The sequence below is a fragment of the Pagrus major genome, chromosome 12, assembly GCF_040436345.1.
Source record: "Pagrus major chromosome 12, Pma_NU_1.0".
Classification (NCBI taxonomy): Eukaryota; Metazoa; Chordata; class Actinopteri; order Spariformes; family Sparidae; genus Pagrus; species Pagrus major.
In genome coordinates, this window is record NC_133226.1 from 14,136,028 (window position 1) to 14,149,230 (window position 13,203).

Sequence of the window (13,203 nt, forward strand, 5' to 3'; positions counted from 1 at the left end):
CTGACTTGGTCATTCAAAATGAAAATCTTCATGCGTGCTGCAGTGAACCATATCAATCCAAGCTATCTCTTTTCATCGATGCATTAACGCATCAATGCAACAGTGTGGGGGGATTCCTGGCCAACTTCACCTTCATGGACAGATAACATTTTAGCTTCCACCTTCTTAGGTCCATAACATAAACAAGTCATGCAACAAATGCTTGTTAAAGAATGAGTTCACACAAAAATGAGAATTTTCTTTATCCATTTTAAACATGAATGTTCATTTAGGAAAGTAATGCATATTTTCTGTGAGCCATAATCACAGCATGTACATTCTAACACACTACAGGTAAAAAAAACAACAACAAAAACCGACCTGAACCTTCTCACACTGTGTCTCTGCTCTCAGTATTTTTTACATCCTGGTTACACCCCTGTGGTCACGCACCACAACTTGAATGTTCTCGTACTGTATGTCAAAAACCAGTGCAGGAAACCTGTGTGACACGTATCTTTTGTAAACACAAGATACGTGTCACACAGGTTTCCTGCAATGACAGGTTTTTTATCTGCTTAACTTTTGAGTAAGGTGGGCCGAAAAGTCCATTATAATTTGATACTTTTCAAGGGGTTTCCAAAAGATAACGTAGACAACCCTGGTGACAACAACAGTGATATGGATCAGACATGGACCACTAACTGATTCTTATTTTACAAGTTGTGTCCTAACATGTACAACATGTGAGTGAACTGATGGAAAGTCCACACAAAGAGTCTCTCTGTAGATTTGAGCTGAGTATTGGATGCATATCTGCCTGTTGTATTTGGGAATTCCACCTGGCAGCTTGGTGATGGAAATTGTTTTGCATCAGAATATCTCCCATTCAAACTTCCAGGTTTCCCAAATGACGTGTGTTGACATGTGTTAACATGAATCTCTGTTGTTGTTGTTTGGGTTGGTACTTTCTTGGAAGCACTTAAACAAATTACCACTGACTGAAAATTCCAGTGTACTTACTGTACTGTAGTCGTAGTGTTTGTGCCATCTATGATGCCCCCATGGTAAAAAAAAGTGCCCTTCCAGTGGAGTACGTGTGGGGAAATGCCTTCTGAGGACTGCCCTTTGTATTTTTTCCACCCCTGTCCCTCAGACGAAGTAAATTTACGCAAGTTTTGTGTCCAGTTTTGAGGTAATTGTACTTTACTTGGCTATCTCCTATTTTGTACTACTTTATACTTGTATTACACTACATTTCAGAGGTAAATATTGTATTTTTACTCCACTAAACTTTATTATTAGTAATCATAATTACTAGTTACCTTGGAAATTAAGTTTGTACATACAAAACATATGATTAGTTCATAAAATATTATGCGTATGCTATGTTATTTACTGTATTCCAGTAAAGTAACAATAATAAAGATGTAATTAGATTAGATTTACTTTCAGTAAAAAAGGGGATTCCAAACAGGATTACAATTTTAAAATAAAGAATGATATACTAGTCTGTAACCACCTCTTCAGAGTCTCACGCACTATGTAGTTTTTGGGGAGAAATTTTAATCAGAAGAGAAAAATCTTCACAGATTCTCATACATAAACAAAACAACACTCTTTGTTTTAATGACCAGATAAACTGAATAGACAAACTGACCTTAAAGGACAACACAATTTCACACTGTTTTACTTTGTTTACATGTGGCGGACCCTGCCACCTTTCGAGCTTCAGACAGTGTTCTGGGGACCTTATTTGCCTCTGAGAACAGCTTGTTTATTCAGTCATGGAAAAAATAAATATTTCTGACTTTTTATTGTTACCTCATTAATATTGTAAATTTGATTTTCTTTTCCAAAGATACATAGTGCCCCTTTAAAGTAACCCTCCCAACCCTGGCTATGCATGTATTATGCTTATTATTATTATTATTATTATTATTATTATTATTATTTTACAAATTAAACAGTCTATAAATTAACTAAAATTGTCTCAACCTCAACCAGATACAGCCTTTAAAGAAGTTACAGGTTTATTATCATTAATTGTAACGCCGTTATCTAATATCTCGTCGTGATATCCTGATAGGGGTAATTTTCCTGCATAACAGGAACTTTTAAGTACATTTTTGTAATAATTCATTTGTAATTTTACCTGAGTAAAAGTCTGACTGCAGACCTTCAACTTCACAGCCTACATCTTATTGTGGATATGCTTTATGACCTAAACAGTTCTACTATCAATTATAATCTTTATTATTATTGATGCTGTTAGTTATTCATTACTAAACGTGCATCAGACAAACAAACTCCTGATGGGAACCCATAACACAGACTGTGTTATCAGCTCTTTTATGGCTTTCAAACAGATAAACTTGTCCAGGAGGTCTTTCCTTACAGTAATGGTAGTACAGTAAGCGACAGCACTTCCGTGTCCGCCAGAACAGTAGTTAATGTAACAGTAATCGAGCTGTCTGTTTTCTTGCTCCTGCTAATCAGAGCGCACTTTAAGCGAGCTCACTTGTACACTAAAGTTAGCTTAACCCTCGTCGAGGTTTGTAAAATTGTCGGACGTACCGACGTTTTACTTAAAATATGTGTAATTATATTCACCAAATGGGGACGAAAATCTGTGTTTGGGACTCTTTCACCTCGAAATTGTTGACTAAAAGCTCAACCCCGCGACGTAAGATGTTCAATCTCAAGAGTTAACGTCAAAGTTAGCTTAGCTTGATTAGGACTGATGTTAGTTAGTTCTTGTTATTAACATGTGAAGCGACTCTTACCGTCACACGACGTGTGTGGGTGTGTTCAAGTTTATGGGCTTTCCTTCTCGTGGCTGATAAACAGCAGCGAGGCAGAGCTCTTACCATTTTTCCAGCGCAGAGGAAGGAGGAAACTCCTCATGAGAATTTAAACAACCAGCCTTAACTTGACACACAGGTAAGAGCACATTATTGACTGATAAAGCAAAACTTTAAAACCTCATAAAATGTATAATTATTATTGTTATTATTATTATTCACTACTGTACATATAGTGCTTGTGATAGAAGTTTATTTATATTATATGAGATAATATATTTTTGAGATGACATCTATCTACTTGTGATTTTTGTTTGTTTTTATGATTTATTACTATTCTATTATTAGTGTAATTTACTTTTATGTTTTTTCATTATTATTATTATTGTTGTTATTATTATTGCTATTTATATCCTATTTGCCAAGTGTTTTAATCCACCTAATGACACTTCAACAACACAGTTATCCTAATTACAGTATAAATATTCTTTTATGTTAATAATGACCGAATGCCTTTACCAGAAAACTGTCTGATTCTAATTTATTTGAATTATGGCTTCTTTGGAGCCAAACAGTCAGAGCCAAATCATCACTGACAGTTCATAAATGTTCTGCAGAACTGTGGTTGTTATTTCAGTTTCACAGGAAATCTGCACAGATAATGACTAACCTGCTTATCACACTCTGTAAACATTTTTAAACGTAACTGCTTTGAGATTTGTATGATAAAGTGCATCAAGCAAACACGTTGGACCTGAGGGCATAGATTTGTTCAAACAGGAGTGCTACAAATGTACAATCATGTTCATGTACTGCACCTTAGATAAACCTTTTCTGCAGAAGCCCAATGAGCAGAACAGTAAAAACAAACAAACAGCTGTTTGTATGTGTTGTGTGGGTGTGTGTTGCCACAGCTACACAGCATGCTTGTGCTATTTTTTGCTATTCTTTGTTATCATGAATAAAGCAACAGGGAAGTAACTTACCTTGTACTTGAGGTAAAACAATATTGTCCCTTCTGTTGTGTAGTTTTTATCTCATGGTCATAAAAATTTTCATATGGGTTAAGAAGTAAACTAGATCAAACATTTTGTGGCTCTGTGATTCACATATGGCCTTTTTCAGTAAAATGACTCACGTTGCCAGTAACATGACCAACTGATTTCAACATCTATAAAACTCCCTTTACTTTCTTCCTTAGGTCTCAATGGACTGGGCATTTGTTTTGGTTTTGCAAATCATGATTCAGCCGTCTCTTTCAGGTGAGTAGTGTAACGTGTGCCGTGGAATAACTTTTATTAATAATAAAATAGAAATACAGAGAGAAGTCCTATTGTCTTTAATTCTTTATTTAACAAAGACTGAGTACCACAGTCTGCAGAGTATGGAACCAGGAAACAACAAAATGCAGTTTCATTCATACACTTAGATTTTTGGCTTATACTTCTTTCCTAAGTGTTTCTCCACAACTGGGGTCTTTTCTCCCACTTTTAGACGCCTGTCAGTTTAACTCATTTCACAGCTTACCAATAACATGAGTTTCCCTCTCTTTGACGTAGGGTCTAGAAGAACAAGGGGGACCTTCATCTTTAAATAACTCCCCATTAGCAGTTTTTTAAATATTTTTTGCTATTATTGCCTTTGACCCATCCTTACTTTTGCATAAACAAGCACTTCCTGATTCCAATGACTCTTAACTCGAGGACAGACTGACTGTCAGTCACCAGACCATGCTCAATATTTGAGGCCATTCAGGGCCATTTCATAAGAGTGTGCGTGCATGCAATATAAAATGTCTGTGTGGGTTGTATCAGTAACAAACATAATAGGAATATGCATGTAATATTATGTGACCTGTGATTAATTGGCCTATAATATAGATTATACACTACACGTGTAAAGCAGTGAACAAACAGGACAAACAGTGCTACATCTAACTGGAACCTTTCTATATCAATTTGACATACAAGTAAAATCATCTAGCAAGCATAATTTGATTTTCCTTCCTCCATTAATATTATATAATATAGGCAGTGTAGTCAGTTGCCATTAATCTTTATATCATTTTGTATTATTTCCCTGCAGTCTTGTTCACTGTTGAGGCTGAGAAACCCAGGTACGAATCAGAGTTTGGGAGAGATGTTGTGATGGGCTGCAGGTTTCAGCCTAAACTGTTGAACCCTCATGACAACCTGAAGGTAACCTGGCAGTTGATCACCTCCGGCCAAGCTCGGGAAGTATACCGGATTGATAACGGGGAGGAGCAGTCCGCATCCCAGTATCCGGACTATCAGGGCCGAGTTAAGCTTCTCACCAAGGAGCTGAACAACGGCTGGGCCAAGTTGCAGGTAAACACCGGCAGTGAGATGTTCAGATTTACATAGAATTTCCTGCAAAATTTTTCCCTAACTGATGTGGTTAACTTGTACCCTTACTCATGTGAGAGTTAAATTTCCCAGCTGGGCATAGGATGGTGTGTTGCCATATATGTTTGCCCATTTCCCATTATTATCTGTATTCACAGTGCTGTATCAGATACTAAGGTACAACTGCCAAGGCGGGACAGAAAACAGCAGTGTTTGCTTAAAATAGAACAATGGATCAATTGATGTACTAGGATCTTACCCCTGTGAGGAGTTTAGGTACACTTCAAATCACTTCACTCCAAAGGGGGTTTATTGGCAATTAAAAGAGACGATCACGTTGCCAAAGCATGTGTTTAATACAAACAGGTTAAAGTTTGTTTGTTATTTAACAAAATGAAATGAAACTGAGAGAAAACTAAGAGAAAAAACAAAAGCAGAACAAACTATTTTTAACAGTTGAGTGCAGAGGATGAATTAAGAGTCTCACAAAGTGAAGAAAGAAGCTGCTCTGTTGTCTGGTGGTACAGCAATGGATACTTATTACTTGTATCTTTTGCCAGACGGCAGCAGGGTGAACAGACTGTGGCTTGGGTGGGTGTCGTCTTTTAGTGTCCTTTTGGACACACTTACTTTACCAGCAAATAAACAGTACTCTTATGAGAGAGACTGATGAGAGTTCAAATAGAGAGTATGCAGCAGAGATAATGATTTTGGTTCAAGTGTATGAGGGCATAACATGTAATATGGTCATGAAGACCTCTAAGGACTGTACTTTTGTCACTTGACAGATCTCCAGACTCAGGATCAATGACTCTGCGACCTACCAGTGTTTGGTGAAGACAGGAGAAGGAGCTGATTACAAAAAGATAACTTTGTCTGTATCAGGTAAGCACCTAGTCTGTGTCAGTGTAACAGTGTAATTTTTTTAAGGTATTTATTTGATGACATCAGGGGCTTTGTTCTGGTAATAGTCTTACTTAATAGCCTCAGGATGTGGCCATTTCTGGGTATCACTCATTGTAAAAGTGAAACTAAGACCACTATTACTCAGTTTTGTATAGAAAGCTTGTGGGTCTCCTCATGTTCTTCCTCTTATTGAGATGTTTGATCAAAATCAAATCAATGATGATTATTATATATTTTTTCTATCCAATTCTCCTCTAGCACCTTATAAAACAGTGACTAAACACATTCAGAAGGCTGCAGAGGGGAATGAGGTGCTGCTAACTTGCCAATCTGAGGGATACCCAGAGTCGTCTGTTAGGTGGCAGGATGCACACCTGCAAGGAATCAATGCCACCACCACTGCTGTACCCACACCAGACCAGCTTTTTAAAGTCACCAGTGAGATACGCATCCGATCGTCAGACAGAAACAACTACACGTGCATCTTTAAAGACGGCCACTCTGCAACATTTCATATTCCAGGTATATATATTTACTTACTTTCTTCCGAGACTGAACTCAAAATATTTAGCTGTAGAGAGGATGAAGGCAGGCAGGGGTTTGAAATGCTGACTGTGTGCATGCAACATACAAGGTCAAGTCCGGCCAGTGGAATTTTTATTGCATGTCATCTGGGATCCCTCCCACCTCATTTCTGTTCAGCTCTCTCCTGCCAACTAAAACTTACAAAAAGATTCAAATGAGAAGCAAGCACCCACTTTAATCGTCCCACGATTTATGTGAATGAAAGAAAACTGAAGCAGAATTGTCTCAACAGAAACAACAGGAAACATAGTCATCACTTACGTACTTAACACTGTCTCCCTATCTTCATTTTTAAAGGTCAAACCACATTAAATGTAGCTACCAAGAAAGAGGAGCTATAACAGGAATGAGCTTTTCAGCTCTGGCTCACAGTTTTTCCAGAGTTACAAGCTGTGGGAGGTGTTTGTGTTTCAGCTTTGAAATATGCAGCATTGTGTAGGAGAGCTACTACAAAAGATTTTGTCATATGTGAAAATATGTGGCTTGTTTGTGTGTGTGTCGTCTGCTCATGTTTCTGCTCACATATGTGCATCATATTATGCTAGTAATGGGTGTTAAAGCTTAACACCTGGAATCTGATAAATTATGTATGTAAATACATCAACAAAAAGAAGAAAAGTTAAAGACTGCTGTTTGCACAGTTAGCTATAAAAAAAACTATAGAAGAAGCATGAGCCATTTTGATATGTGCATTTTTTTTGGCTCTTGACCAGTAAGAGGAAGTTCAAAACAGCTTGTCTTTGGTATATTTGGTTATTTCCATAGTGGTCAAACATCGGTTAAGCATGGTTATAATTGGTGTAACACTTGTCCTGGCCCTGTCATTTCCGACACTGTGTTTTGCGGCACATTTTGCTCATCAAATACCGACCAACCCAAAGTGTCAGTATTTGACAAGTTGGGAATGAGACTCAACAATTAACTATCTTACAAATTAGACCTTTAAAGGTCTCTTGAGTAGGATTTTACAGGAAATGATATATAATATTCATGTTTTCATTAGTGTTTAATCAACATATACAAATACTTGTGTTTACCTTAGAATGAGCCTTTCATATCTACAGGGGGAGCAGTCCAAAGTCTGCACTGTCATGTTTCTACAGTAGCCTAGAATGGACAAACCAAACACTGGCTCTTTCAAGTTTTTGGTTGCAGTCTGGAACCTCACTGCAAGATGCAACTAAATCCTACACACTGGACCTTTAACAGTAATCCTTCTTCACTCTATTCACAGATGAAATGCCTGTTCCTCCTGTAAAACATGATGGTTTCATCGTTGCATTCAGCATAGGAGTGATACTGATTGTCATCATCGTTGCAGTGGTCATGTTTAGACGACGAAAAGGTAACCAATCACTCAATTCTTTATGTATATGGTACATTAAAGCTAGTCAACTTCAAGATATGCACTGTAACTGACAGAAAACATGGCAACACATAGAATGCAGGTGTAAGTTGGAGGCAAAATATATCTTAGTCAGAGAACTCCAGTGTCCAATAAAATCTGTTTCAAATGGCGTAAGCCAGGTATAAAAATGCACAATAATTCTACATACAGCTATGGTGAAATATTAAAGTGACAAAGTGACAAATGGATTGTTCTTGCACTTGTGTATGAATCCATAATACGCATTACACAGCGATACACAATGGCAGATACATGTGCAATAGATGATTAAAAGTATAAGTCAGATGTTTTGGCATTCAATCTTTAGCCTGAAGGTACCAACTGAAATAGGTAGGCGTGGTCACTGCAGGGCTGGCATACCTGCCAACATTAGGCGGTGGAAAAGTAGGGAGATTTTCAGTCAGGGTTGTTTGCCTTCACTCACCTCTGATGCTGCGTTGGTTTGCTAGCTAGGCAACAGATATTCTACACAGAAGCTGAGAAACAGCCATTTGATTTGTATGAAATCTGGAGATTAACAAGTAAAATTACCAGTTGGGAGCACGGTGGGAGGCAGGTTGGACTGGATTTCCTTTTTAGGATGTGGACTGAAGGAATATCTGCAGGATATGGAAGTGAATAATCATTGTAAGCATTCACACTGTCACAAGGATGATGATCAAACAATGACTCTGGACTGAATGGAACTTGTTTTTGTCAAATAGGCAGAATAACTTGTGGCCCTGTCAGTAAACAACTATGTGTCACTTCAACCGTAAAGGTCGTTGACATGTAGGAGACGTGGGAGTAAAAGAGGAAGTAAATGAAACGGTGCTACATTTAGAAGTTTGATTTGGCACCGTAATGTTTGCCATTTGCCCTTGTGGGAATTTTAGCAGCATGTGATCGACATGTTTTCATGTGAGCATGACTTAGCGTTTTGGACAAGACATTTGTCTAAACCACTAGATTTGGAAACACCCAGCTCGTTCTTGGTATGTGTGACAGGGGAATTTGAGGTTTTGGTTGTGAATGCATGGGTGTTTTTTTAGTATAGCACATTTTTGTTGTTTGTATAACGCCTGGAATAAATACCTCCATCATTTCAATAGCAGGCTTATACTGTAACATGTTTGAGTCTGCTTTGTTATATATGACTGTGTGAACGTGATAAGTCTTACTTCAGTTACGGGTCCGGAAACCTATGGATGGTAATTTTCTAAGCTAGTGCAATTTTTAAAAAAGTTCTCACACGCCAGAAAGTCTTTGTGACAGCTGAACAGGATCAAAAACTCTACACACCGTCCATCACTTGAAGTTATACAAGTAACTTTGTAACCTTTATTTATACAGCACTTTTCAAAAACAAAGGATAAAGCAATGAATGTTCTTACTAGAACACATAAAAAAGATGATAAGTAAAAGATTTACGAGAGAAAATATAATATGTAATTAAGAAAAATATGATAAAATACATAAAAAAGTAAAAATGAAACTAATTTAGAGCTAGAACATTGTATAACATCACCCCATAAACAGTATAACACATGTGTTAAAAATACAAAAAAGCCATGTTGATGCTTTTAAAACAAAGTTCTATTTAAAAACATAATTCATACACACACACACACACACACACACACACACACACACACACACACACACTGTACCAACAAACTAAATTAATAGCAATGTCTTTTTCCATAGGCACCAGCACTCCCAGTACCAGGAACCTCTTGGTCGATGGTCGTGGTGGTTCTGTTTCTGCTGCCGTCTGTGAGTCTAAACACAACGAGACAATTCACTACACACACTCAAAACACCTGCATGTAGTTAATGTTACACCCATTAAGAAATATGTGTTACAGCGTGGTAATCATAGCAACCAAAGTCACAGACTAAGAATCAAACTAATTTAAAGCCAAAGCATTTTGTAACAGCAGCAGCAAAAGTATTTCACAGAAAGTAGTGACCTAAATATCTAAAGGAAATAGGAAACTATGGGGAGAAATGATGCTGTGCAGATTGCTGATTATGCATTTGTAACATATTCACAGTCAGTGAATGAAAAACACCCACAGTTTCTGTCAATCTCCAGGAAGAAGGTTGAGGTTACACATATATGGGGTATCCTGAAACTCTGGTCAGAATTGCCTCCTCCCCCGCAATGAATCATTGTATTATCGGTATCGTAAGCTGATTGGTTGTTGTGCTGTGAATATCGTGCTCATTTGCATCTACTCCTTCACCACATCACCGAGCAATGGTTAGCGATTGATTCTGACGGAAAATAAAATTTGTGTGATGAATCATTCGCAAGTGTGCCTCAACTTAAAAAAGTCTAAAAGGCCTGCTAATGCCCCCAAGAGGCTGTGCTGCATGCGACCGATGTAGCGCTAAATCTTAAATGGCATCTTACAGGTTACTGTTGTACATTACAAAGCACAATTTTACACGTGTGTTCGATTAACTTGATTTGAACTTGCTACGAGATGTATGAGAGAGCATTTACACCACTGCAATTCTTGTTGCAAACACTGATAATTGCTTATCAATAACTAGGGCACAAACTATAATTAGTACTTCTGTAAATGTTATTATTCTCTGGTAGTTTTCTTACATTGCTGTTCCTCTCCATTAGGTCTACAAGTAGATAAAGAAAATGAGGAAGAATTAACTATTTCTAATGAAGGTAAGTCACTCTTATGCCTCTAAAAGCTATTGTTTACATGATTTCATGTATAAAATGATGAAGGCTGCAACTAATGGTTATTTTCATTAGCGATCAATCTGCCATTTATTTTCTCAATGAATTGTTTTGTCTAAATGTCAGAAAATAGTGAAACATCACATTTTCACAATCACAATTTCCTACAACCTACAGCCCTTGAAATAACCAACCCGATATTCAGTTAACCAATACATAAGTTATAGAAATGCCTGTGAAACCAGTAAATGTTTTTAATTACTTTAGTTATTGATCAATTACTGAAATAGTCGCAGTTATTTTTCTGTAAATCGACAAAGCGTTTGATAATCTTTTAAGTGTTAAAAATGATCATACATATTTCATTGCAGTGACACTGAATATTAACCTAGTAGTTTCTGTGTTTTTTTTTTCTTTGTGCTCTATTGAAAAATGCCTGGTGAAAGATGTTTTAGTGCAAAACTTCCCAACTTTAAGACACCCACAAGTTCAAGGTTTTTTTTAATGAGCTTCTCGGAAAAGACAAATTTAGTAAGACTTCAGTAACTACTGCTGAAACACATTAATTAAAAAATGCCCTGCAATTACTGTAAAAATATCAGCCTGCACAAACCTCTGCTACCTTCCCAGCAACGAAACATCGAAGGGGTTTTTTCTCACATTGTCTGATTTTTCCTCATTAAATGATTGTTATATGATCATAATCAGGTCTGATTTGTTGTCTGCAGGCTGCACAGAGGAAAATCTGAGGGCGTTTGTGAAAGCTCATTACTCCGACTCCTCCTTCAGCGCGGATGCGAGACGTCGAATGGAAGCTTTCGGTACAGAGGAGTTGCCTCAAAGGTTGCAAAACAGGTGAGTCACGACACAATTTTCTGAATAGATCATAAGGATGACTCTGCTTTTAAGATCTAAAAAAAAAGATATAGGCCAACATTGCAAATTTGTGTCAAAAAAGTTCAAAAAATTTGGACTCATTTCACCACTGTGAGCAATTCCACAGATATCAGCGATTCCACTGAAATTAATTGAGTTTGTGAAACTTCCTTGTTGTAAATGCTGATGTGAAAGGGGCATTTCCAGCAGACGGCTGTAGTCTGAGCCTGTGGATTTTATACTCACAGTTCTTCTTGTTTTGTTTTCGTCAGTAAGGGCCAGCCTGTGAATCTTCAAGCTTTACTCCCGGAAGTTGGGGATACACTTTTTCTCGAGGGACCCCAAGGAAGCGGGAAGACATTTGTAGCCCACATCCTGGTCTCTTCCTGGACTGAAGGACCCAAACATGCCCTTTCTCACATCCTCGATCTCAACACCATCCAACTTCTCCTCTATGTTGACTGCAGCAAAGTGAAGCGTGACTTGTTTCAGGAAACAACAACTCAACTCTCACTCACGGAAAAGATATCAACAGAGGATGAGCTGAGGACTGTGTTAAGCAGATCTGGAGAGGTCCTGCTGCTGCTGGACGGGTACAGAGAAGGGAACCAACATTTCGATGAGTCCCTAAATAGGTTTCTAAGTCAAAAAGGAGGATGCAGGGTCCTGGTCACGGCCTGCCCAGGGGACTGCCCCACATTCAGGGACACAATTGGGAAAGAAAAGGTGCTGAAACTCAAAACACAGACTGTGAAATACTGAGAGAACAAAAGTTCATGATCGAAAAGGATAAAAAAAGGACATTTTTTATGAACATTTGTATTATGTTGGTCATTTTTTACACTGACTGTGTGGCCAGATTTTGTAGAAGCCCTATAATGCTGCCAAAATGGTTGGATTCAATGTTATATACTCAGTAAATGCTACTTTTGTATTCTTGGCAGCCCTGTTGTCATTTTGATTAAAAAATTATAAATATAATCCTTTTTCACAAGTTTTTTGTTTAAAGCTAGGGTTGGTAAGATTATAGAAACAAACAAGAGCAAGCTGGATTTAGAAAGTAAATCCCTTCCTGCCCCCCTCCAAAGTGCACGACCCGACTACACCGTCACCAACTGCCTCCTGGCTCTCGCTGGCCAGCTGGGAGATGTGTTAGCGGCTAGTATGCCACGTTCCACAAGCTCTCTTGGCTTTTTTAGCATAACAAATACATAAATAAACAATTCTGTTAATGCCACAATCATGTAAACACAAGCAAAAGCAGCCATCACAAACATACCTCAGTCTGAAAAGACTACGTGGCCTGGCATTTACTGCTCATGATTGTGTGTGTGTGTGCTTTGTGCTGTGATTTGATTCAGGTTATGTTCTGTTTGTGCATAGACTTTAGATAGAAATAGATAGTTAACCCAAAGATGGCGCCAGTTCAGTCCAAATGAAACTGCTTTCCTGGTGAATATGCCAAACATTTTTTTTATCTACTGGGTTCACTTCCTGATTATGCGACCTACTGAATAATATGCGTGGTAGAGTTTCTCCCGCTGGCCCCACCTGGGAGTTCCCACTCAGCCCATAAATTTAACCTTGAGATGA

General features: G+C 37.9%; 1 protein-coding gene across 1 annotated transcript; it reads left to right on the forward strand.

The window, feature by feature from the left end:
• Positions 1-2,849: 2,849 nt before the first annotated feature.
• LOC141005841 (uncharacterized) lies at positions 2,850-12,591 on the forward strand. The gene is made up of 10 exons (XM_073477884.1): positions 2,850-2,922; positions 3,985-4,045; positions 4,869-5,131; positions 5,938-6,034; positions 6,314-6,577; positions 7,875-7,985; positions 9,735-9,803; positions 10,669-10,719; positions 11,463-11,589; positions 11,883-12,591. The coding sequence occupies exons 2-10, from the start codon at positions 3,991-3,993 to the stop codon at positions 12,370-12,372; spliced, it is 1,527 nt and encodes a 508-aa protein (XP_073333985.1). The 5' UTR covers positions 2,850-2,922; positions 3,985-3,990; the 3' UTR covers positions 12,373-12,591.
• The last annotated feature ends 612 nt before the right edge of the window (positions 12,592-13,203 follow it).

Bases quoted from the DNA above. Each gene is read 5' to 3' on its own strand.
- LOC141005841 (XM_073477884.1), top strand. From the start codon at position 3,991: ATGGACTGGGCATTTGTTTTGGTTTTGCAAATCATGATTCAGCCGTCT. The intron at 6,035-6,313 runs GTAAGCACCTAG...ATTCTCCTCTAG, and splicing joins GATAACTTTGTCTGTATCAG to CACCTTATAAAACAGTGACT. The intron at 7,986-9,734 runs GTAACCAATCAC...CTTTTTCCATAG, and splicing joins CATGTTTAGACGACGAAAAG to GCACCAGCACTCCCAGTACC.